This window comes from Leptonotus elevatus, chromosome 1 (genome assembly GCF_054856555.1).
Source record: "Leptonotus elevatus isolate MCC_2025b chromosome 1, RoL_Lele_1.0, whole genome shotgun sequence".
Classification (NCBI taxonomy): Eukaryota; Metazoa; Chordata; class Actinopteri; order Syngnathiformes; family Syngnathidae; genus Leptonotus; species Leptonotus elevatus.
In genome coordinates, this window is record NC_141239.1 from 23335585 (window position 1) to 23360606 (window position 25022).

At 38.9% G+C, this 25022-nt stretch overlaps 1 protein-coding gene across 3 annotated transcripts in view; it reads left to right on the forward strand.

Moving 5' to 3' along the window:
- Positions 1-25022, forward strand: part of abca3b (ATP-binding cassette, sub-family A (ABC1), member 3b) — a 53026-nt gene that overhangs the window by 1445 nt on the left and 26559 nt on the right. For all 3 annotated transcript variants that reach the window (XM_086085426.1, XM_086085399.1, XM_086085408.1), the window contains exons 3-19: positions 2482-2728; positions 6634-6761; positions 7621-7786; positions 10369-10628; positions 10732-10848; positions 11126-11246; positions 13995-14168; positions 14389-14570; positions 16515-16661; positions 16753-16882; positions 18166-18320; positions 20077-20232; positions 20319-20529; positions 20630-20780; positions 20868-20966; positions 23231-23429; positions 23501-23807. In XM_086085426.1, the coding sequence (XP_085941552.1) occupies positions 2482-2728; positions 6634-6761; positions 7621-7786; positions 10369-10628; positions 10732-10848; positions 11126-11246; positions 13995-14168; positions 14389-14570; positions 16515-16661; positions 16753-16882; positions 18166-18320; positions 20077-20232; positions 20319-20529; positions 20630-20780; positions 20868-20966; positions 23231-23429; positions 23501-23807 (2950 nt within the window). The remainder of the gene's footprint in view (positions 1-2481; positions 2729-6633; positions 6762-7620; positions 7787-10368; positions 10629-10731; positions 10849-11125; positions 11247-13994; positions 14169-14388; positions 14571-16514; positions 16662-16752; positions 16883-18165; positions 18321-20076; positions 20233-20318; positions 20530-20629; positions 20781-20867; positions 20967-23230; positions 23430-23500; positions 23808-25022) is intronic.

Sequence of the window (25022 nt, forward strand, 5' to 3'; positions counted from 1 at the left end):
ATATAACATCTTTTCTAAGTTTTATATGAATCTGTAAGGCATAAAACTGCATGAAAAAAAGAACCTGAGATAATGTAATGGCACAAGTTTGTGCACCCTTTTATAACTGAGGATGTGGCTGTGTTCAGAATTAACCAGTTATAGTCAAACTCATACTAAATGAGAGTCATCAGACACTGATGCCATTTAATGTTGATTTGATTAACCCTAAATAAAGTCCAGATGTTGACTACTAGTCTTTCCCTGACATTTTTGTAATCACATCTGAGAGCACAGGCTGTGGTCCGCAGTGTGCTTTCAAATAATCAGAAGGGTCTTATTGTTCACTGTCAGTCAGGAGAACGGTACAATAGATTTCCAAGGCATTGAATATGCCATGAAACATAGGGAGGACAGTCATCATTAAATGGTGAAAATATGTCACAGCAATGACATGACCAAGAACTGGACGTACCTCCAAAAATGAAAAGAAAACTGGTCAGGGCGGCCGCCAAGAGACTGACAGAAAGCTTGTAGGAGCTGCAGGAATATCTTTAGTACATGACAATAGCCTTCCGTTATCATCTTGTATCTGGCCTATGGGGTAAGGAGTCAGAAGCCTTATCTTACAAAGAAAAACATACTATATTTTGTAAAAAAAAAACACACCTGTAATATCCTAAATATAAGTAGGAAAATGTGTATGGACCGAAGAAACCAAAGGTGAACTTTTTGGTCATAATTCCAAAAGTTTTTTGTTAATAGCGCTTTTAACTCTACTATATGATGCCCAAAGCGCTTCACAATGCCGGCTGCTGACACGCAGGGCGCTGCCAGGTCCACTAGGACCAAATTGGGGCTCAGTGTCTTGCTCAAGGACACTTCGACATGGTCACCGGGGTGAGAATCAAACCCACAACCTCACGGACGGGAGACGACCACAGGGGACTGTGGAGGATATTATGAAAAATTCAAAATAGGAATCCGTGTGTTAGCATAAAACCTTTCGGGGTAATCAGAGTCAGGTGTGTGCTGACTCCCACTTAGCATGAGTTTGAATATGATTATGAACACAACCTCATCCCTAGTCATAAGAAGTTGCACATTGAACCACATTGTCTCAGTTGTATGGTTTACTTCCCCTCTTGAAAATATATATTTTTTAAATTGAGTTGGACAGGTAGGTTATGGATCACATTAATGTTGGAAAAAGTTTTGAAATTACAAAAACTGTCAGTAGACTTGGACTTTTTATAACCCTTGAAGATGAATGTATGAATAGCAAATGGTTCCGCATAATATGGCGCCTACCGCATATCTGCGTACGATATGTGATTGTGAGGCAGGATGCTATTGACTCACATATGAAGAATGGCTTCTGCAATGTCTACATCATAAAGATAATACATCAAACTCACCCTCAACTAGTCCCTATGAGCACCGACTATTGGCACGTCAGGCTTTGTGCTTTTCTGAATGGTGGCTTTCCAATATCAGTTCAAGTTTGCACAATGTGGCACGTATTCCGATATGCACCCAGTGCTTTTTAGTACAGCAATGTTTTGTTGCACCATTACATTTTATCCTTAACTATCCCTGTGGCTTCACTCTGGTAAAACAGTGCAAATCTCAGCAGTGCATCCCTGACACAAGCTCAGTTTGCATGTTAAATAACCTCCTCTGCATTACTAAAACAACATGTTTTACCAGACCTTTTAAAGCAAACAGGTGTTTCCGGGCGTCCCTGTTCTGTAAGCTTGCTGTCAACCGCATTTAGCACTAAGGTGAAGGCGAGGACGACGTCTGTGCAGCCGGTATATTGTGAAGCAGTATGGCATTGATTGAAATGTGATCACATGACCGAATTAACTTTACACTAAGAAGTCCTTGTGTGTTCCAATCACTCATCACAAGAAGCCAATTATGCGTGCTTTTAAGTAGTTTCAGGCTGCCGCCATTAGTTAGGAAGCGTTTTATAAGAATGCGTGGACACAACCTTTAATTTGTATTTATCAAACAATCCCATTTAAAATTGGGTTGTCTTTGTAGTGTTCTCTCTCCTCCCTTGTGGCTTCACGTCTTTAATTGAACCTTTTGATGTAGTCATTTAAATCTGGAAGTCATCTAGCGCCTCCTGTTAACTAAAAAGTCACCTCTTCTCACTCATTGTATCTAATATATTACAACTTATCCTGCATTAGAGATAATTGGGAAATAGAAAATTTAAGATGTCTGTCAAGGGAAAGTAGGTCTTTGGAAGCTCATGTAATACCACAAAGCGCTGCATGGATACATTATATCGCTGTAGAAGATTTTCCGCAAACAAAGCAAAATGAGCCGAGAAGCAAATATTTCTTCTGAAACACTCAAGACCCAAGTGGGATGTTTCCTACTTCCTCAGAAGCCTCAAATGTGGCAATTTAGTTCCTCTCGTTATGTGAAACCCATGACCGATAACTCATGACCAATAGCCCCATGATCTCCATTTACCCCCCCACGCAGAAACGTCAAATCCTGGTAACCCTGGTGGAGATCATCTTGCCGTTGCTGTTCTCCGGCATCCTCATCGTGCTGCGCCAGCAGGTGCCTTTCAAGGACTTCCCCAACGCCACCGTCTACGAGAGCTTCGCGGTCGGCGCCTTGCCCAAAAACTTCCTGAGACACTTGCAGTTGGCCTACGTGCCGGCCAACTCCAGTGCCGTGCGGCAGGTGGCGGAGGACGTGCGACTCAACCTAGCCATAGCTTCAGGTGGGTTGTAGCCGGGCACCCCCTGAGGTGGCAAATGGGTCTGCTTGCTGTCTAGTGTCCAACGTTCCATCCATTGTCTGTAGAAGCGGTTCTCAAACTTTTTACACCAAGTAGCACCTAAAAAAACAATTTGGCTTACCAAGTGTCACCATCATGACATATAAATAAATGCAAGTAAATCATGATAAATGCACACACACACATGTAAATCACAGCTAAATTTGTGGATCTGAAAAACTTGAAAATTGTGGATATATTTGTGTGAATAATTTTGAGACAAATCTCTCCCCCCATACTATAAGATCATTTTAATGTCTTCCTTTAAAATTATATAAAACAACCAGCCACTGCTTGTTGCAGAAAAACATATTTTTACAGTAAAATGTTATGCAAATATATCTTGAGTCACTGTCCGCCTTTACGTTATACAAAACAAAGGTATGCTAAGTATGCTATCCTAAAAAAGAAAACAAAAAAAGAAGGTATGCTAATTAAGCTACACTCTAAAAACAGGACCGACCCACTAACTTGTATCACTTTTACCCAACTTTGGGTTGTTGTGTACAAAACAGCCCCAAAACTGGGTTGTTTTATACAAAACAATTCAGAGAGTTGGGTCAAATCGACCCAAGTTAACAGGTCATCCAAATTTTTAGCCAGATTGGGTTGTTCTTGACCCAGCAGTTTTAAGAATGTACACTCTACAAACAGTTGGCTCGAAAATAAGCCAAATTGGATCAAAAAGGGATTGACCCAACTTTTTGGGTTATTCAATTGACCCAAATAGTTGGGTCAAAAAAGTACTGGTTGCTTAGTAGATGACTAATTTAATTTTTGGGGTTAAATAACTCAAAAAGTTTGGTCTGTTCATTTATGATCACAATTAACCCAAAGAGTTGAGTAAAAGGAATAACCCACAAAACAACCCAAAAGGATTTGGTTACCTTGTGGGTTATTAATTTAATTTGGCTCAAGTTTTTATGTTGAATTACTCGAAAAGTTGGGTCGGTTCATGTTTGACCCAATTCAATTGGGTCATTCTCATAACCCAAACAGTTGGGCCACAAAGCAGTTGTTTTTGGGTTGTTTATTTGACCCAACGTTTTGGGTCGGTCCATTCTTGACCCAGTTTGGGTTATTTTTGACCCAACTGCTTTTAGAGTGTATACATCAACAAAGATGGTCATGCTGAATGTATCGCCTAAAAAAAACAAAGGGTGCAATCAAATTTTGTGCTGGTGTGACCTACTGAAAAAGTTTGGCCCACCAGTGCAACATTTAGTGTAGAGCCCTGAATATACAATACCATTTTTTGTTGTTTACTGGGATGTTAGTGGGATGTTAATAAACACTTGATAGACTGTGTAAATCAAGCTCATGCATAATATACAGTAACATTTCACCATACGAACCTCATTTTGGTGTTCAGCAATGACAGAAATTGGCTCACATGCCCAATTTGGCTTTGCCGGCCTCACAGTATTGAGGAGGGAAACAGGTACTGCTTCCTTGACACCATTCTTATTTAAAGCTGGGAATACTGGTTCCTCTGGAAACTGGGTCAACAGTAAAAGGCGCCACGCCACGCCCTGCTCTCATTTCAAAGCGAGCTCACGCAGGCGCCTGCATCCTTTTCTCAGCAGTTGCACTTGCCTTCTATGCGTGCGCGCTGACTGACAATTAGCCGCATTGTGGAGCGAGTGGCTGCTAGTTGTCCTGTACACACCACAAGGTTTCCTAAATGAATAATGAAGACAGCCTCTCCATTCCCAGAGCCGGCCGGCAATTAGTACATGCGCACTAGAACACCAAACAGGCACAGTTGTTCTGTGTTAAAACGCCTGCTGATATTTCAAATGTCACAGTCATGGTTTTGAAATGTCTTGAGTTGTTTTTTTTCACGGCGTATTGCGAAACAAGAGATTGAGTAATCACAAATCTGATTTTAGACTTGCCAGAACTTGTGCTGTTGAGAGGCACAGGTTATTACTGTGCTGTGTCTTGAGTTCAATACAGCAACAGTGTCAGTCCAACAGTGTTGGATTCGTTGGTAAGTTTATATCAATATTCGTTATTACAACTGCTAATTTACATGGTCATAAATTTGTTATTATTCATGGGAGAATTTCACTAAACTACTTCTCAGTTTTCCATCCATCCATAATATTTAGAATGATTGTGTAATTATATGGATCTATTGATCTGTAGTAGATCATAAGACTTGTTTTTCTCCCTCACACGATTTTCAGCATCAAGAAGCTTTCTGGTCAACACAGTGCTACAATGTGCAGTCCAATTTATGCTAACCATGGAAAAGGGTCTGTTCTTGAGAAGCAATGCAGCGGCCTGCTAATACTGCTTATACCACTCTGATGAAAACACCAAACTCTTAGAGCAGGCGTTAGCGCAAAGCCAGGGAAAGTTTATCTTGATGGCAGTTTTTTTTTTTTTAAACCAGGCAGACTTTTTTTTTTTTATGTCCATGGGTAAACCACGGGGACAGGAATTAAGTATTTCTGATTAATACCTGAAATTAAGTAGAAAAAGGAAATCTATAGTGACTTTTGGGACACTTTTTATATGTATTAGAGGTGTCAAAATTAGTGTATTAATTTTGAGTTAATTTAAACTTCCTTTAACACCATTAATTTTTTTTATTGCACGATTAATGACCGCCCCTTATTTAGAAATCCTATACTGGGGTAATTGCAGTCGCAATGTAGCAGACACATCCACATCAAAATTCAGCAGTAATAAATGTAACAATAATGCATATATATTTGTGGAGACTGGAGTCAAGGGTTATTTTACAATTTAAAAAATGTGCAGAATTTCACAAGTTACTTCTTCATCTAGTGGCAGAAAAATGACTTCAACACAAATCACACTCGTTTTTTGCAGTACAGTACATCTCTTTAATTTTAACTAAATTTTATGAAATTACTGTATCAATGACTAAAAGATGCAGCCATATTTCTATTAGTTGAACCTTTTTCAACTTTTATGTTAAGAAGCATATGAAAACTTAGAAACAAATATTTTTGGTACATTTTACTGTACATTTAGAACAGATATAAAATTTGTGATTAATCGTGAGTTTGAAGTAATGCGATTCATTACGATTAAAAATTTTAATTGCCTGAGTTTGAACGTCTAGGAACTCAAACAAAAAATCTGAGTAAAAAATGCCTCTGAGTTTGAACTTATAATTGGAGTTTGAACACCCAAACAAAGCAAATAAAAAAAAAACCTTTTATTGACATTATATATGTGAATAGCTTATGACGACTTTTGTAATCAAAGTAAAAAAGAATCATACAGTGTATACATCTATATATACTGTATATTCTTCTTGAAAATGAGTTGAATAGCGTCTTGGTATTCATCTCAGGCTGAACCATAGAGGGCATGTTTGAACCGATGCAGCTGCTTGTCCTTGCTGTCATACTGTGTGTGTGTGTGTGTGTGTGTGTGTGTGTGTGTGTGTGTGTGTGTGTGTGTGTGTGTGTGTGTGTGTGTGTGTGTGTGTGTGTGTGTGTGTGTGTGTGTGTGTGTGTGTGTGTGTGTGTGTGTGTGTGTGTGTGTGTGTGTGTGTGTGTGTGTGTGTGTGTGTGTGTGTGTGTGTGTGTGTGTGTGTGTGTGTGTTTCCACATTTGTGTGTTTATTCTGTGGGTCTGACCCAGATTTAACCTCCTAGGCCTGTGTGTTAAACCCCACTGCACTCCGAATGCCTGCATGTGTGCGCGATAAGTGGAATGTAAATGACACTTGAGAAATGTATTTCTGGAATGGACAGAAATATGACCAAACACAAAAAGGAAGCAGAATGTGGTTTTATATTGCTGCGCTTTGGTCAGCGTTTGATAAGATTGGTTTGATAATAATAATAATGTCTTCTTTTCCAGTGCATGGCTTTGAGACGGAGAAGCACCTTGAGGACTTTGTGAAGAATGACCCTGTGTCTGGAAAACTGTTGGCCGCTGTGGTTTTTGAGAAGCCCTGCTGTCACAATGACGAGCCTTTGCCCCTTCAGGTATAAGCGCCACACTATATGGATCATTAGCAAAATATTAGCATTTTAATTCTGCCTCATGTTTCGTCTTTCAATGCTCTTACACTGCATTGGAGTTGAAACCGTAATAATGGCATAATTAAACTCATGCTTCAATCCCCACTGACATTGTCCTCCTTCTGGTGTGCCTACTTTGGCCACCAGGGGAGAGAAGTTTTACAACTAAGTGACTCAGGTAACTGCAGTAATATTAGTCATCTTTCATAGAGGATAAAGAATATGCCTCTTGTTTGTCTATAGTGTAGCAACCCTTGTGTGCGGTTCACGGGTTATGTAGTTTCCCATGGGCTGGGTGGGCCATGAAGGCAACACAGACTCTTTTTTCGTAGCGTCTTGCGTTTTGGTGTGGCGACGGCCATCGGTAGCTGTTGCAAATTGGCAATAAAGAGTTGTTGTTAACTCGCTTGGCCTAAACATTTCTCAAACGCTACAATATGTTTTGCTGCTCCGTTTGTGTTCCAACATCTGTTGATTGAATTGGATATTTGAATGCAATTGGTGCAGCAACAAGATTCAGATTTTAGTCTAAAAGTGGGGCTTTTCAGACTTTTCAACAGATGGTTGAATGCAACCCAATTGTGTCAAAAATGCACAGGGTTATGCGATGCAGCATTTTTGTGTTGCTGGTGAACAGACTAAACAATTTAGCTGTTAATGAATTATGAAAAACTGGTTCTGCCAGTTCAACTACTGTATTTGCCTTCCTGGCTTATGTAATTAATCACCCAACTATTTATGTTTATGCCAGCCTCACTATAATAGACTTGTCTTTTTTCATTTGTTTCCTTAACTTAACTTAACTTCCTTAACCGGCATACAGGTCAGCTACCACCTGCGCTTCACCTTCACCCCTCGCAACGCTCCGCCCAAAGAGAAGTCGGAGCTGGACCCGAACAGCGACTTGGACTGGCACACGCTCAGCCTCTACCCGCTTTTTCAGCTGCCCGGCCCGAGAGAACAATATGACAAGCATGGAGGAACACCAGGTGAGCGTCCTTCTTCGAATGGTCCTCTTCATTTTCACTCTGAGCTGGAAAGCACCCATGAGCGCCAACTCTTTACTGGCCCTGGGGGAAAGCTTGTTTAACAATGCAGCAGGCATTTATTCAGTGCGCTTTACTTTGTCCAAATATGGTTGTTTGTTATTGCATGATTTCATAAAGGATTCAATTCATGATTTTCCTCAAAATTCTACACAAAACAACCTATAATGTTTTTGTTTTTTTACAACTCACATGCGCATCATGTACATACTGTAAGATTGTAACACCCATTTAACATGAGTTTGAATATGATGGGTTTTTAGGTCTGGGTTCTAAGTCACATTTATGGTAGGGAAAGTTTTGAAATAATTTACCATGGTCTCGTTTGAAAACAAAATCATCGTTAAAAAAAAGAGCTGCAATTTGAACAGGGGTGTGTAAACTTTTTATATTCACTGTAAAAAGTCTGGGGGGGAGGGGGGGAAGGTTTGCCAAAAGACTGTAAGATATTAAAGCTACAAACTCTCTCTCTCCTTCCAGTTTCACTTGGTGCGGATCTAATTTCCTGTAATAGCAAAACAATGTCAGTTTTAATTCAGGTTATGAATGCAGAAAACCACTTTAGGGTGAGTCAGTCAAATTAGATTTTTCCCAAATGCAGCCCCATTCTTCATGTTTTCTTTGACTTTACTTCATAAATTTAAGTGGCCTTAAAAAGTCAATTTTATTTGACATCCTTCATCCACCAGATGCCCTGCACTTAATCTTTGCTGCCTCCTGACACAAGAGGCCACGTTTCCATGGCAACTGTCATCCCACGCAATTGGCATGACCCCCGCTTTATTGAGCATTGGCGCGCTCTGTGCACTGTGACATCTGCGAGACGTCGAGGCGTAATTTGTATACACCCGCAGTAGAGACATCTGAGTGGATGCGGCGTGGTGAGGGCAACTTTGAGGTTGTGAGCGAGGTGCATTGAATCCGATCACGGAGGAGAGATGTGCACCACGTGAAAAAACTGCAAAAAGGACAGTAGAAAATTTAAGAATAAAAATATAGTAAAATAAGAAAATTTTACTTAAATAAGCAACCAACAGAACGAGAACATTTTACTTAAATTTACTTGTAAGTAAGAAAATAATATTATGCCTATATCAACCATAGTAGTCTTAGACTAAAAACGTGACGTCAAAAATATTGACTTTTTTCAAGCTGTATTATATAGAACTACATATTCATTTACGTTTGGCCAACTTTGTTTGCGTGTCAAGCAGGGAGGTAACGGGTCCCATTTTTATTGTCTTTGGTATGACCCAGCCAGGGATCGAACCAACAAGCTCTCAGTTTGAGGGTAGACACTCTACCACTTGACCACTGAGCTGGTAATGCATTGACTGGAAAGAAGAAAAATTAGCTTTTGTAAATATAACGAACATTTTAACAAGAAAAAAAATGATAACAATAATGATCTATATTGCACTTTTGTCTGTTTTCAGAATTGTATTTTTCCATTTATCTTATTACTAGATTATGCAAAATCTTCAAATAAGAAAATTCAACTTATAAAACCCCAGTTCAGGGCCTTTCATGTTGGTTAATCATCTTAAAGTGTGGAAAATGTTTGTTTTAAGCCTCACCGTACTTAGAACTGGTTCTTAAAACTCAATGCCAAAACTACATAATTACCAAACAAAAGAATTACAGTAATTTCTGGACTACAGGCCACTACTTTTTTAAACTTGCATTCGACCCTGCGGCTAATACATAGGTATGGCTTATCCATCAGATCACAAGGGGGCGCACTATAAAGGAAGCGCAAGAGCGTCAGGCAGAGCAAAACAAACCAAGTGAGCCCAAATACAGTAGGAGAGACAGAACGAGAGTTTCGAACCCTCATTATGGAAAAGAAAGTAGCGGGAATCCGGTGCGGTAACATTAAAAACACCCGCGGCTTATAGTCAGGTGCGCCTTGTAGTCCAGAAATTACTGTAAGTACTAAGTATCTTAAAATAAGCAGAATGATCTTGTCTGTGAAATTTATTTTGAGTAAAAATAACTTGTCAAAGCAAAATGAGGAAATTTAGGTTAAATTTAAGACATGAAATCTTACTTAAGATTTTTCAGTTTTTTTATGAGTAAGCAGCAAATGGGCAAAAAACCCCATCTGTGGCCTCAAAGTGTCTTTCTGTGCGCACTGTTTCCAAATCCAGGTTTTGTAACCCGAGCAGGAGCTCCTCAAAAGATTGTAGTGTTCACGGTTGCCATAGTTTCCCCTCAAGCCACAAGAAACAAGAGATGTCTGTGTCCCTCCAGAGTCAAGACACTAGCGTGCTGAAAGTACAAAACTATAGGCATGACGAATGTCATTTAATAACAGGTGTTTACTATATACATCATCTAACCCCCTTTGTATATAGACAGAGGTATTGGGATGTCTGGCTGTCACTGAGATGAAGCAAGTGAAAATGGGAGAAATGAAGTTCTATCGTTCCAAGTTATCTTGTCACAAAATGATTCACACGCTGTACTCATCACTCCATGGTTGCCGTGGCTTTATGAAATAACTGCTCCACTTCTCTTCCAAGGTTATTTCCGCGAGGGATTCTTGGCCGTGCAGCACGCCGTGGACCGAGCCATCATGCGCTCTTACAACAGAACCGCAGCCGACTCGCTTTTGGGACAGACCAGAGTGGTCTTGTCCCGCTTCCCGTACCCTCCCTTCATATACGACGTCTTCATCCTGGCCATCCAGAACCAACTGCCCCTGCTGCTGGTGCTCAGCTTCACCTACACGTCCCTCAACATAGTCCGAGCCGTGGTCCAGGAGAAGGAAAGGAAGCTGAAGGTGGGTGTCGGAGTGATTATTTGTATTTTTTATGTTGAATTCAGGATTTAGGATTCATTCTGCATTCTAAGCCTTTTTGTTTGTGTTCTTTTGTGGCTCTCAGGAGTACATGAGGATGATGGGACTCAGCAACTGGCTCCATTGGACTGCTTGGTTCCTGATGTTTTTCCTGTTCCTGGCCATCTCTGTCTTTTTTGTGACTCTGCTCCTCTGCATCCAAGTGAGTTTGGACCTTGCTAATAGTGATTACTAGGCCTACGGTTATATAAAAAAATGTACGTTTATGTGATAAAACATATTTTTTTGCATTTTATTGAAATCAATAGTGGGTTTTTAAATTGAATGAATTACGAAAATTGCGAAAGATTACACAGTCACTTTAATGACATTGTAATTTAATAAACTTCACTCTATACTGCTACTATCTGAGTGCACTTATAGTTATTCTAATGGCACCGTTTGTAATGACAAGATCTGCATGTGTGTAATTGTTGTAGGTAAGTCCGAATGGAGCGGTCCTGAGTTACAGCGACCCCACGTTGGTCTTTGTCTTTCTTCTGACCTTCACCGTGGCCACCATCAACTTTAGCTTCATGATCAGTGCCTTCTTTTCACGAGGTGTGTGCATAATTGTGAATGATTAATAAATGGGGATTATTTTTTATGACCTTTTTTATTTCAAATTGTAGTCAGTATGTCCACCTCACACCTTTTCTTCTGCCGCTGCTTGCACGGGTACTCCAACTTCCGCCACGTTGAAAAAACCTAGATGTTATCTTCAGTCAAGATTCTTAAAAAGTCTATAGCTCACCTCACTCCATGCACTATAAATCAAAATGGACCAATCCTCTACTTGGGTTGATTTGACCCAACTACAGTCACGAAATGGGTCTTTCAGCCTAAAACAAGTCATGAATATTGGTCAGATCCTTTACTTGGGTCAACAAAATGGGTCATTTTGTATAAAACAACCCAGAAAGTCGGGTCAAATTGACCCATAAAGTGGATCGGTCCATTTTTAATCCATAATGGGATTATTTCTAACCCAACTGTTTTTAGAATGTGTGAATAGTCTATATATGTCCTTGCGATTCATTCAGTCCATTTTTTGATGACTACAATATAGTCCTATTATTTTTACAGAATAAAGTCACTTTCACACAATATTACAATAATAAAATGGTATTTTTGAAATTTCACGTGTTAAAATACAACTTTCTATTCCCTTGTTAAATTTTGACTTCGCAAGTCATAATATTATGACTTGGGGAAAAATACAAATTTAGAAAAAATTTTCTCCCCCCCAAAAATCTGAATTTATTATTGTCAATTTACAACTTTTCTCTCTGCGCGCACATATTAGTTAGGGATGTTGACTTATGGCGGTATTTGTGCCCATACTCTACGTCTAAACATGTACTTATACAAATGTTCCAATACTATGACAGCAATACCAGATTATCAGCCTGAATTTTTTTTGGGGGCAGATGGGGGAGGAGCCATTCCACCCAATTTTCTAAAAGACATTCCAGAGTAAAGAAGTGAAGGGAGTGATGGTGTGAAAATGTATGATTTCCGTTGTCCTGCCATAGTCTGATTTTAGAACTGAAATGCTTTGTGTTACCGGCTATGTTTAAGTTAAGTGTGTGGCGAGACTGTAAGAAAAATTAGGCACAGAACAATTATCGGCCGGGCCGGTTATTGGTGTCGATATTTGGCATTTTGACGCATAACAGCATCTGCCTTTATTAAAAATCTGTTGGCCTATAAGAGCTCAACTTGTGGTTTAAATGATAAATATATGCAGTTGTATGTTAAAGTGTCAATAATAACAAGTTGTTACTCTAAACTTATGGAATGTTTAAGTGAACTTTGAGTTTTGGGAAAATACTGAATTTGATTAAAATAAAACACTTGTTCATCACAATTGCAATGCATAATGGCATTATCATGTATTAGTACTTACTTGGTATTGGCAAATACTCGAATATAGCTACTTGTACTTGGTCTGATATGTAATTGATGGTAGTTCATTCTAATTGATGTTAGGATTATGAGTGGTTCCATGGATAATATTTTGACCTTTAGGCCCAACAAGTTTGAGAACCCTTGCCCTACAGCCACACACTAAAACACAATTAAAAATATATATTTGTCAAACTACATACCAACATTTAATAAAACCAGCAATGCGTGGAATGTGGTGGCAATAACTGCAACTATTAAAACAAGCCATGAAATAACATAAGAAGAAATAAGAACATTTATTTTCCTCAGAAATTGCTTGTGAATGTTGCAATGTGACTAGAGGGCAATAAAGCAGGCAAGCAAATGCATAACATTATATATCATAGCAATCCCCGGATGCGCGTTCCATGTCTCAGTTGCAAAGCTAATTAAAATGCTTGATAACAACTGTCCTAATTAGACTTGGGAGGGTATTGTGCTCTTCCAGGTGTTGTCTTTTGTGTGTGCAGCCGCCTCGGCACGGCGTCGACTTGCAACGCCCTCGCAAGCACACTCCAAATGTCACAACCGCGGGAGCTCTTTTGAGAGTTTCTATTTGTTACAAATGGAAGCACTCTCTCTTTCATTCTGTTCTGAAATTAATTTTCTTGCATTCAGACCTCTTCCAGTTTCATAATTTTCATCATATTGTGTGTGTGTAGTTGGGTGTTGCCAAGCTTATATATATATATATATATATATATATATATAAACTTTCATAAATTGGACAGAGTCCGCTTGCTAACAGAAAAAATGACGCAAAGTGAAGGTCAACCATGTGCTCATTAAATGCTAACATTTGCAAAAAAATATATAATATATTCGCTAGCTAATCAATGATCAATCATCAATCAGTGATGCATAGCACTGCTTGTATTATATAAAATAGGGAATTCTGAAAGGCGTGTTATGGTGAGTGTTATTGACTCTTATGTTGTGACTAGAAAAGCACAGACAAGGTTGCTACTATCTTGTACTTTTGCAGAGCATAAGAGGCAGTTTTATTGTCTGCCTAGTCCAGAGGACAGATGTTTAGAAGGCTAACATTCATAATTGTTGAGTTAAAAAAATTACATGGCTGTCTTTATCTTGTTTTTCATACACAAGGTTTCCACAAATGCATTTCAGAGGATTTAGCGTCTTTTCTTCCTCATAATTTTGTTGTACTGCCATGAAAGCACAATAAGTGCATTCTATTCTATTCTGTAGCGTTTCTTGGAGCAGCATATTCATTTTCTTCGGTCACCATGACAATGATTGAAAAATATGTCTTTCTTTCCACAGTTTTTATTGTCAGGCTTCATGAGTCCAACAAATATTTAGCATCCTTTCTTGCTGTCTTTTCTTTTTTTTCTTCAGCTAATGTGGCAGCGGCGGCAGGCGGCTTCACATATTTCCTGAGCTATCTGCCTTATTTGTTCCTATGGCCACGCTACGACCTACTCAGCCATGCCCAGAAGGTGTCGGCCTGCCTTATCTCCAACGTGGCCATGGCTATGGGAGCGCAGCTTCTGGGGATGTTTGAAGGCAAAGGTGGGTCCGCAGCAGACGTGGACAAATGATGCACAGGGGCCACATTTCATTTTTAACACTGATAGATGGGACGGGTCATTTGTAGATGAGGTTAAAGAAATTATTGAATAAAATAGTTTATAATGAAATAAGAATCAATTCTCATCTAATTTCATGTTCTTGCATGTTCTTGCAATCAACCGATCCGTATGTGTTTGTGTTTTTTTTTATTTCTCTGCAGGCACAGGCATTCAGTGGTGTAACTTGTTTGATTCTGTGACGGTGGACGATGATTTCTCGCTGGCCCAGGTGATGGGTTTGCTGCTGTTTGACGCCGTACTCTACGGCCTGGTGGCCTGGTATGTCGAGGCAGTTTTTCCTGGAGAGTACGGAGTGCCGCTGCCCTCGTACTTCTTCGTACTGGTATGCTACGCTCAGCTTCTCACACACAGATTCAGTACAAAATGTGATGAAAGGAACAGCTATCAAAAGAGCCATTTTAGGCCAAATAAATAACAAAAAAATCTGTTAGGAGCCACAAACATTTGAAGATTGTGTTGAAGGAAACAGTGTGTTAGTGTTAGTAAAATGTACTGAGGGCCCAAAGCTAATTAGAGCTGCACCAGAACAGGAAAATATGCAGCATCCAATAAGTACAAATTTGTTTTCTTCCACCTTTTGTCTTCCATTTTTGGATTTGTTTTTGTAATTATTTATATATTTTTTTGTCTTTTCTGCCTTTTTTTTTCAAATTTCTATTATTTTGGGCAATTTTGTGGACATTTTATGGTAATATGGGGGATTTCTTCTTTTGTTTTGGAATGTTTTTTATGGTAAAATTTTCTTTCCTGCCTGCCTGTCAATTTTCAGTTTTTGGGGGGTAATTTTGTGGACATTTTATTGTCATTTTTGTTATTTCCTTTTTTTTGTTTCAACATTTTATAGTTACTTTTTAAACATTTTATTTTCTGCCTTTTAAAAAACAAAAACAAATTCAGATTTTTTTGGGGCAATTCTATGTACACATTATGGTAATTTTCAGGATTTCTTCTTTTGCTTTTGGAATTTTTTTGGTAGGGATGTTCAATACCACTTTTTTTCCCCAGCTTGAGTAGCCACTGATACCAAATACCGATAGCACTACTACATAAAATTCCCCCCAAAAATGACAGATAATTTTAAAGAAAGACCTTTATAGTATTACAATATAGTAATTTTCCTAAAAAATAAAATAAAATAATGAAATTAATGGCAATTTTCTATTCCTATCATTTCAAAATTTTAGTTCCTGGTCATAAAACGGTCACTAGAGGGCGGACGATACTGGTGTTGGCCGCCATTTTAAGGTTTAAAATAAGGCTGGTATCGGCACCAATACCTGGTATCGGTTCTTGCCCATCCATCCCTACTTTTTAGAAATGTTTAGGTCATTTTGAAAACTTTTTCATCCACTTTTCGTTGCTTTTTCTGACAACTTACAATCTTGGCTCTGACTCTGACCTTTTTTTGAATATTAAATAAAACAATTTTTTTTATGTAAATCATTATTTCATTAAATTGATATTTTATGTAAGAAAAATAAAAATGTAAAAGAATATTAATTTTTACTAATTGTTTTTGAGATCCACAAAGAGCCACAGGAAAGGGACTAAAGAGCCACAGGCTGCAGACCTATGAGCTCGTCCATTCCACTTCACTGTATTGTACAAGTTGGTAAGAGAGAGGAGAAGCAGCACTAACACAGGCCAAAATCCAGATTACGTTGAGATTGAAACATTTCCACTGATGTTGTCACTCTCATGTCCACGGGAGTGGAATGGAACGCTCTGGCTTCTGTTTAGCTCTAAATCAGCACCCCTGACCTACTAGCTTCTATTTGACCGTGCAGCATGAAAAATTAGCTTTTCAAAATTTGGTAAATTGCATTTATCTCTCACCGCTTATTCCACTAAAGAACACTTCAGTCCATATGTCATTTTGGTAAATGTAGATAAGGTTGATTTAGGTAGTTTAGTTTCACAATTGCTGCTCCCTGCAAGCAGCAATTACTGTAAAATGGTCTTACATTGAAAATAGAATCGAAAAAAAATTCTAGACAATTCTGATATAATTTTGAGCCCATAACGCCCACTCCTAGTTGTCACATTTGATTAAGATCTGAATAACCTGCACAAATCATTACAGTAAAAAAAAAAAAATCTATAAGCACCTAGATAATCCTTTGCCACGGTATGGAGTGATTTTTATGGCACCATGGCGTTGCAAATGACTTGTTTTCATCCATAATGAATGGAATGCGAGCTAATGAGTTTTGTTCATTTTTAATTTGCCACCTCCTGAGTGCATACTCATCTTTTCCACGTGCAGCCTTCCTATTGGTGCAGCAGCCCTCGCATGGCTCTGGTGAACGAGAAGGAGGAAGAGGAAGACGCTGAAAAGGCTCTGAAAGGAGAGTTTATAGAGGAGGAGCCAAACGGAGTCGTCTCCGGGATTAAAATAAAGCACCTTGCCAAGGCAAGCACAGTAGACAGCAATTTAGATGTTTTTTGTTTTTTTAACAAAGTGAAATATCTGTTGTCTAGAATTTGTTCTCGTTCCGTGGCAGGAGTTCCGAGTGGGCAGCAAAACCCGCAAGGCCGTGCGGGATCTCACGCTGAACATGTTCGAGGGGCAGATCACGGTGCTGTTAGGACACAACGGTGCCGGCAAGACCACCACACTGTCCATGTTGACAGGTGACCACTTGCTTCGACATGCTTCAAACACGTGACGTTTCGTAAACATATGCGTTGTCACAACATGATCTCAATCGCTTCACCCACAATAGCCCAAACGTCTCTTTAAATGCGTATCCTGTAGCTGCCACAAGATGGTGGCCAAGCACTTAAAACAGAGAGGATTATAAAGCACTAATGTCGTGCATGTAGCATGTAAACGTATCATCATCCCGGGTTACATAAATAACTGTATTCAGTAGTTAAATTACTTAACACAAACAAACCGCCGCCACATGAGGCCCCATCAATAGGAGCACTAGCTTAAACAACACGCTAGCCCAAACTAGCATGATATCAGGCACGGGCACTCCAAAAAATATGCACACTAGCACCTCACACAGACAGTATTAACTCATTAAGCTAAAATCATTGCAATAAATGTTAGTGAATATAGCCAAAATTTCAGGGGCAAAGCCAAACATAAGTTTGGCTTTGGATCTCAAACCTGGGTGGAAAAACACTAAGAACAAGGTAACCAAACAACACCAAGATTCCACCGGATTTCGGCAAAGTAATCATTTTATTGCTTTGACTTGAGCACAAAAATGACAAATGTGTAGTGGTTCACTGCATGCTTACTGTAATGCCCTCACATGAGGGACATTTTATCTACATTTGATGATTTTTTTGGGGGTGGGTCAAATACATTAACTAAGTGTATACCTTTAAGTGTGTTTAGGTTCAAATATGTGTTGTATGTTGGGTTTTCTTTTTTTCTTTTTACATGAACTAAGTGTATACCTTTAAGTGTGTTTAGGTTCAAATATGTGTTGTATGTTGGGTTTTTTTATTTTATTTTTTTCAGTAGGTCTGGAACATATCCTCCACAATAAATGGGGGTTCAATTTAGGCAATCAGAGTGATGTCAACATCACTTTGTAAGCCTGTCTTTTATCTCTAATGCACCCATCTACCCTAGAATAGGGGCAATATGACCTCATCCTACCACATTTTCAGTTTCTATTGCATCCATTAGCCTCCCTGATGAGTTTCTTTATTTGAAGGCTTTGGAGCTGTTCAATCCGAATGAATTTGTCTTCCTCTCTCATGTCAAGATGTTTTTATTTTTACGGCTAAAATAAGCCCTGGCATTGTAGTTTTTTCCAACCACAACACTCCTCTTCCAGGTTTTAGTAATGTATTATTTAACCATTTTCAGTGCCATGTGTACAGAAGAGCGACACAGGATAAAAGGTAGAAAAGGAGAGCTTTTAGTGACCCTGCTCTCTTTGTCTCCACAGGTCTGTTCCCCCCAACCAGCGGGAGGGCCTACATCAACGGATACGACATCTGTCAGGACATGGCTCTGGTCCGACGCAGCCTCGGACTCTGTCCCCAGCACGACGTTCTGTTTGATAATCTGACCGTGAGGGAGCACCTCCTTTTCTATGCGCAGGTGCTCACACTAATACTCTAATTCTATTCTCATGACATTGATTGATTGTCACGTTATGACTTTTTTCTTAAATCAGGAATAAACATTTTCATTCCCATAACATTTGAGGTAGTAGTTTGGTTTTAACTCATTTGCTCCCAAAAACCTATAAATACATTCTATTTTAACTCATTCACTGCCATTGACGGCTATAAACATAAAAAATTCATTTTAGCAATTTCTATTTAACATTCCCCCCCCCCCCCCCCCCACACTTTTGTTAACAAGAGTAAGAAAACCTAGAATTGTTTTTATTGTACATTTAGAACAGATATAAAATTTGGGATTAATTGTGAGTTAATTAGTGAAGTCATGCAATTAATTACGATTGAAACTTTAATCGCCTGACGCCCCAAATTTTTAATTATCTTTTCTTCTTTTTTTAATTAACTGCCATTAACGGCTATAAACGTCAAAACATTCATTTTGACTATTTCTATTGGTTTAAAAAAAAGTTTTTCCACTTTTGTTAACAAGAGTATGAAACCTAGAATTGTTTTTATTGTATTAGAACAGATATAAAATTTGTGATTAATCGTGAGTTAACTAGTGAAGTCATGCGATTAATTACAAATTGTAATCGACTGATAATAATCTTTTCTTTTAAACAAAAAAAACTTTTTAATTTTATTTTTAATAGAACCTTTTTTGTTTAAAAGAAAAGATTATAAAAAATTGGGGGTGCCAGGCGATTACAATTTTTAATCGCAAGACTTCACTAGTTAACTCACGATTAATCACAAATTTTATTTCTGTTCTAATACAATAAAAAAATGATAGGTTTTCATACTCTTGTCAACAAAAGTGGGGAACAAAAATTTAATTAATAGAAATAGTTCAAATGAATTTTTGACATCTATAGACTATTTCCATTTTTTCCCACTTTTGTTAACAAGAGTATGAACCTAGAATTTTTTTTATTGTACATTTAGAACAGATACAAAATGTATGATTAATCATGAGTAAACTAGTGAAGTCGTGCGATTAATTCCGATTCAAATTGTAACTGCCTGTCGCCCCTAATTTTTAATAATCATTTTTTATGAATTTATTGCAGTGAATGAGTTAAATATTACCATGCTCCCAAAGACGTATTTATATGTTTTTGTTGTTGTTGTTTTTAGAAGGCTTTGATGCAGCCTCTGAACTAAAGAGAATGGTTGAAGCAATGGTAGTATTACCAAAAACGGCCTGCAGGTGGCAGCAGAGTATAAGAGATCAACCAGGGCCATGTTCCAAAAAAAAGCTCTTTCCCCACTGTTTTAAACAGATTTGTGAATAATGATGAAACTTAGCTATATTCTAGTGCTAATTGCTGCAAAACAGAAACAGATACAAATATACTTTTTTTCCTGATGAAAGAAGAGACTGTAATTTTTCTTTTGGTAGGTCCATGTTTTTATAGCAATAGTACACAATATTCTGTGGGCCTTGCAAAATCAGTCAAAATCCAGTTAAACAGCTGGGAGCGAAGGGGATTGCTTCAGTGAAAATGGCTGGGAGTGAATGAGTTAATTGGCATGAGTATTATTAGGGGCTCTTTGGGAGGAGTTGAACCGATTAGTCAATGTGTCGACTTTACCATTGCCTGATGAGGATTACAGCTTGATGTTGATTCATCGGATTCGCAAGTCACGTGTTTTGGCGTTAACATCAGAAACAGTTTGGGAAGTCCCTGGTTTAAAAAGATGGGCTGAATGTGCTGTGTGTGATTCAGCTGAAAGGATTCTCCAAAGACAAGATTCCAGAGGAGGTGGACAGAATAATTTGCATCCTCCACCTTGAAGACAAGCGAAATGCTCGCTCTAAGACACTTTCAGGCGGCATGAGGAGAAAACTGTCCATTGGCATCGCCCTCATCGGCGACTCCAAGGTTAGGAATCAATCACTACTTCCACTCGTGTGTGTTTTTTTTCTCCATTCGTTGATCCAAATTGAATTCCACTTTTTGTGATCCAGGTGGTGATGTTGGACGAGCCCACGTCCGGTATGGACCCGTCGGCCCGACGCGCCACGTGGGATCTTCTGCAGGGCGAGAAGAGCGGCCGCACCATCCTGCTCACCACGCACTTCATGGACGAGGCCGACCTGCTCGGCGACCGCATCGCCATCATGGCTGGGGGGGAGCTGCAGTGCTGCGGGTCGCCTCTTTTCCTCAAGAACAAATACGGTCAGAACTATTGGATGCAGCTCTCCCGCCAACCTACTGAGAACAAGCGCCATCGAAAATGGATGGGTTTAATTAAATACAGTATTGGTGTGCTCCCCAGGTGCCGGCTACCACATGGTGATAGTCAAAGAGGCCCTCTGCAACGTGGCCGAGATCACCCGCCTCGTTCACATGTACGTTCCCAACGCCACGCTGGAAAGCAGCGCAGGGGCCGAGCTGTCTTACATCCTCCCGAAAGAAAGCACCAGCAGGTTGGTCATGCCGATCATGCATTTGAATATCTGAATATCACAATACTCTAATATGGGGTTTTGCTTTTTTTGCTTTTTTTCCCCCAGGTTTGAGCTGCTCTTTGCTGAGCTGGAGATGAACAGAGAAGAGCTGGGCATCGCTAGCTACGGAGCATCTGTCACCACAATGGAGGAGGTGTTTCTCAGGTCGGAATTACAGTTTAAAAAATTGTCTAGAACTACTTGGGTACTGATTAATGCGAAGGGCTACCATCATATGCGAACAACAAGTTGGGCAAAAAAGTTGAGAAACACTCAACAGTTGAACATTTAAAAGTTCACATGAGGGCAAATGAAGTAGAAGTGCAACTTAATTTCTTTCAGAGTCACACAGAGTCACACTTCTGAAATGACAAATCATCTCAAATTGCCTAATAATGTTTGCTATTCATTTATGTGATGAGACCAGGGTTATTATAGTTTTAAAATTTTCATTTTAGTTGTTTTTTATTTCATTTTAAGTTTTGTTTTTTAATTTTAGTTAGTTTTTATTAGTTTTAGTTATTTAAAAATGCTTAGTTTTAGTTTAATTTTAGTTAGTTTCAGTATTATTATTATTATTTTTATGTGTATTACTTAAGCGCAGATGTGGCAAATCCAGGTCCAAAAAGTAAAAACCCTGCCACAGTTTGGCTTTAGCCATTTATGCTAGCTAGCTAGCTAGCTCCCTAGCAAGTAAACAAGCACCATGGGAACTAGCTAGCTAGCTAGATAGCGCCTGGGGTTAAAGCCAAACTGTGGCAGGGTTTTTACTTTCTGGACCTGGATTTGCCACCTCTGCTTGTGCGCAATATTTAATAAACACCATGGTAAAATGAGAAAAGTAGTTAATTTCTTACCTAGCGTTGCATTTCGTTGTCTCCCCGGAGCGACGTCATCTGAAGGTGCTTTTCTATTGGCTGCTCCTAGATGACATCACTTGTGTGTGACACTTTCAAATGTCCTTATTCTGGTGAAATAAATCAACTTAAAATCACATTTAAAATCATCCCCAAAAGTTCATGCATTAAATTAATTACCAAAGACTAAAACGAAGGACTTTTTCGCTATAATTATAGTTAGTTTTAGTTAGTTTTGTAAACATAAAATGTAGTTTCAGGTAGTTTTCGTTTTTTTAAAAAGCATTTTCATTTTTATTTTATTTCGTTAACAAAGTAGTTTTTTGAATTTTAGTTTGAGTATTTTTGTTAGTTTTAATTAACTAAAATAACCCTGGATGAGACTGATAAGTTAATGATTTCTCACCAAAATATGGAAACAAATAATATTGATATGCAAGACACTGCTCGTGTTCACATTTTCAAATAATCACTTCTATGGCATTTCAAAGAAATCACATTAATGTCCCATCACCCCTGGCCTGTCGTATTAGTTCAAACTACGGCCCAAGGGCCATTTGCCATATGTTTTTTTTTTTGGAAGATCCTGTGCTCAGTGGATATTAAAAGCCTACAACCCCTTGTTCAAAATAAATAATGAGATCAAGATGATTTCAAGACTTTGTCCATCAATAACATGACCTATAAACTGTACTATTAAGTAAATTAAAAAAAAGTTTAATCATTTTGAGAAGGGTGATAAAAAACAACAACTGAGCTAATATTGTTGTGCATATGCGCCTCTGGTCCCCAAATAACATTAAGAAGCTCTAGTAGGCTTTTACTGACATTCCTTTTATTGACTCTGATTTAACATGAATTTGAATGTGACAATAGTCTAAAAATAGATTATGTTCAATAGAAAAAAATAAATTATTCCCCAAACATAAAAAAACTAAACAATATACAGCTGTAATTGTAATTCAGTATTGTCAGAATCTGATACTGGCCCTATCGTAGTTGTACCAGTAAAGAACAAAGCAGTTGCTATTTCAAAAAAAAGTCCAGCTGGGAAAGCATCAGTGGCTGTGTACGCGTGTGTAATAAATGCCCAATGTCAAACGTAACCATCTGTTTTGCTCCTTGAGGGAGAAAATAATCGGAACGGAAATGGTCCTTTTACTTTATTGTGTACACACAGACTATATACAGCTCGCCATTTGAGTTCCAAATGCATCTGCTGTGGGAGGATTTTCTATAATACTGTGTAGTTCATCTATCTGTTTTCCTGAAAACGATTGATGATTAGTACGAGGTTGCCTAGCGATGGAAATTGCTCCAAAAAGTCAACTCAACTCTCTCTATCACTTCGTCATTTATTCCCTCTCTTTCTTTCTATTTCTTGCTATCTGCCTCTTTAGCTATAGCCTCAAATTGTTGGCAATTGCTTGGAACAGATTATGAGCCACATGCTGCTTCACAAAGTCTAAATACATCCCATCATACTCCATTATCAGCATCATTATCCAAAGCCCCCCTAAAAGAAAAAAAAAGAAAGATTTGTATTCACGGCTTGTTCTTTTGCGTGTTCAGAGTGGGGAAATTGGTGGACTCCAGTTTGGACATCCAAGCAATCCAACTGCCTGCCCTGCAGTACCAGCATGAACGACGCTCGCACGACTGGACCACGGACGACGCCAGCAGCATCAGCGGTATGACCGACGTCACCGACTTCACCGACAGCGGGACTCTCATCTCCGAGGACTGCTCCAACATCAAACTCAACACAGGGGTGAGATGACGTCAAACAAAGTACTTTGGTTGAGAGTTTTCAACGAAAGCTGTTTGCCCCTCCTCCATCAGGCGAGACTTTATCTGCAGCAGTTTTATGCCATGTTCCTGAAGAGGGCGCTGTACAGCTGGAGAAACTGGAAGGTGATGGTGGCCCAGTTTCTCATCCCCTTGGTGTTCACCGTTGTGGCGTTAGTGGTGGCACGCACCCTTCCCAACCACAAGAACGCCTCTCAGCTGGGACTGGAGCTGCGTCGTTACGGCCCCACCCGGGTTCCCATCGCTCTGCAGTCAGGGGCGGGCGCCTTGGCCTCCGAGCTGGCCGACGTTTACGGCTCGCAGCTCCTCGCGCAGCACGGCCAGCTCGTTAACATCACGGGTGAGCGTTGTGAAAACAACATGAGCTTAGTTTAACTGCAGTCACAGAAGGGCTGAATGATTTTGAAAAATGATGTCATCCCAATTGCGATGTATTAATTTTTTTCAAGATCCTCTTCCCATATATATTTTTTCGCAAACAGAAGCAATAAGTTATTCTGTATTGCAATAAACAATATCAGATTTATTATACTGTACATAAATATTTTCTGTCTTATAAAAGTAAAGTAAAAGTCAACCCCTCCCAAAAAATTCTTGACAATATGTTCTATGCTGCCCCACCAGTCTAAATACGGTATTCTGGTTAATTTTAGCCGCCTTTTTTTTTATTGTTAGTTTTTATCATAGTTAGTCAATCTCATCCGGTTTTTATTTAGTCAATTTTTAGTTGACTATAAATCTAGCATTTTAGTCTTTATTTTAGTTGACTATAAATCTAGCATTTTAGTCTTTATTTTAGTCCAATAAAACATAATTTTATTAATCTAGTTTTATTTAACAAAAAACTGTCAACGTTTCAGTCTAGTTTAAGTCAGAATAATTATTTTGCTCCTGGATATATTTTTTTTTAACATTTCGGATCTAAAACTATTTCACATTAAATGTTCTTTTATCTTTTTGATGAAAAACAACTTGACACACAATTACAGTATATCAACAAGTGGCTACTATGGCTCCATGCTACGAGCTAGTATGTTAGCCAGCATTGGTTAGCGGTCGGATTAACATTATTGCTGAAACGTTATAGCCGTTGGATTAATTTTATGTTCAGAGGTGGCAAATCCAGGTCCAGAAAATAAAAACCCTGCCACAGTTTGGCTTTAGCCCCTGGTGCTAACTAGCTAGCTAGCAGGTAAACGAGCACCATGGGAGCTAGCTAACTAGCACGACAACTGAAGCAATTAGCGATAAGGACTAAAGCCAAACTGTGGCAGGGTTTTTACTTTCTGGACATGTATTTGCCATCTCTGGTTACGTTAACTATAACTATAATTTACTTCTTCTTTTTTAAGCCTTTCACCGTAAGTCCACCTCCTGTCTGTCCCACGTGTTTGTGCATGTTGCACTTGCTAGTTGCTAGATTTGAAAGGGGGCGTGTCACTGTGTATCACAGGATGTGTCACAGTGACAAATTAGCAGACAAGATTTTACAAAACTAAATTAATAAATTAACACTAGTTCGTGGAATATGAGTATTTTGCATCAAAATCCAGCA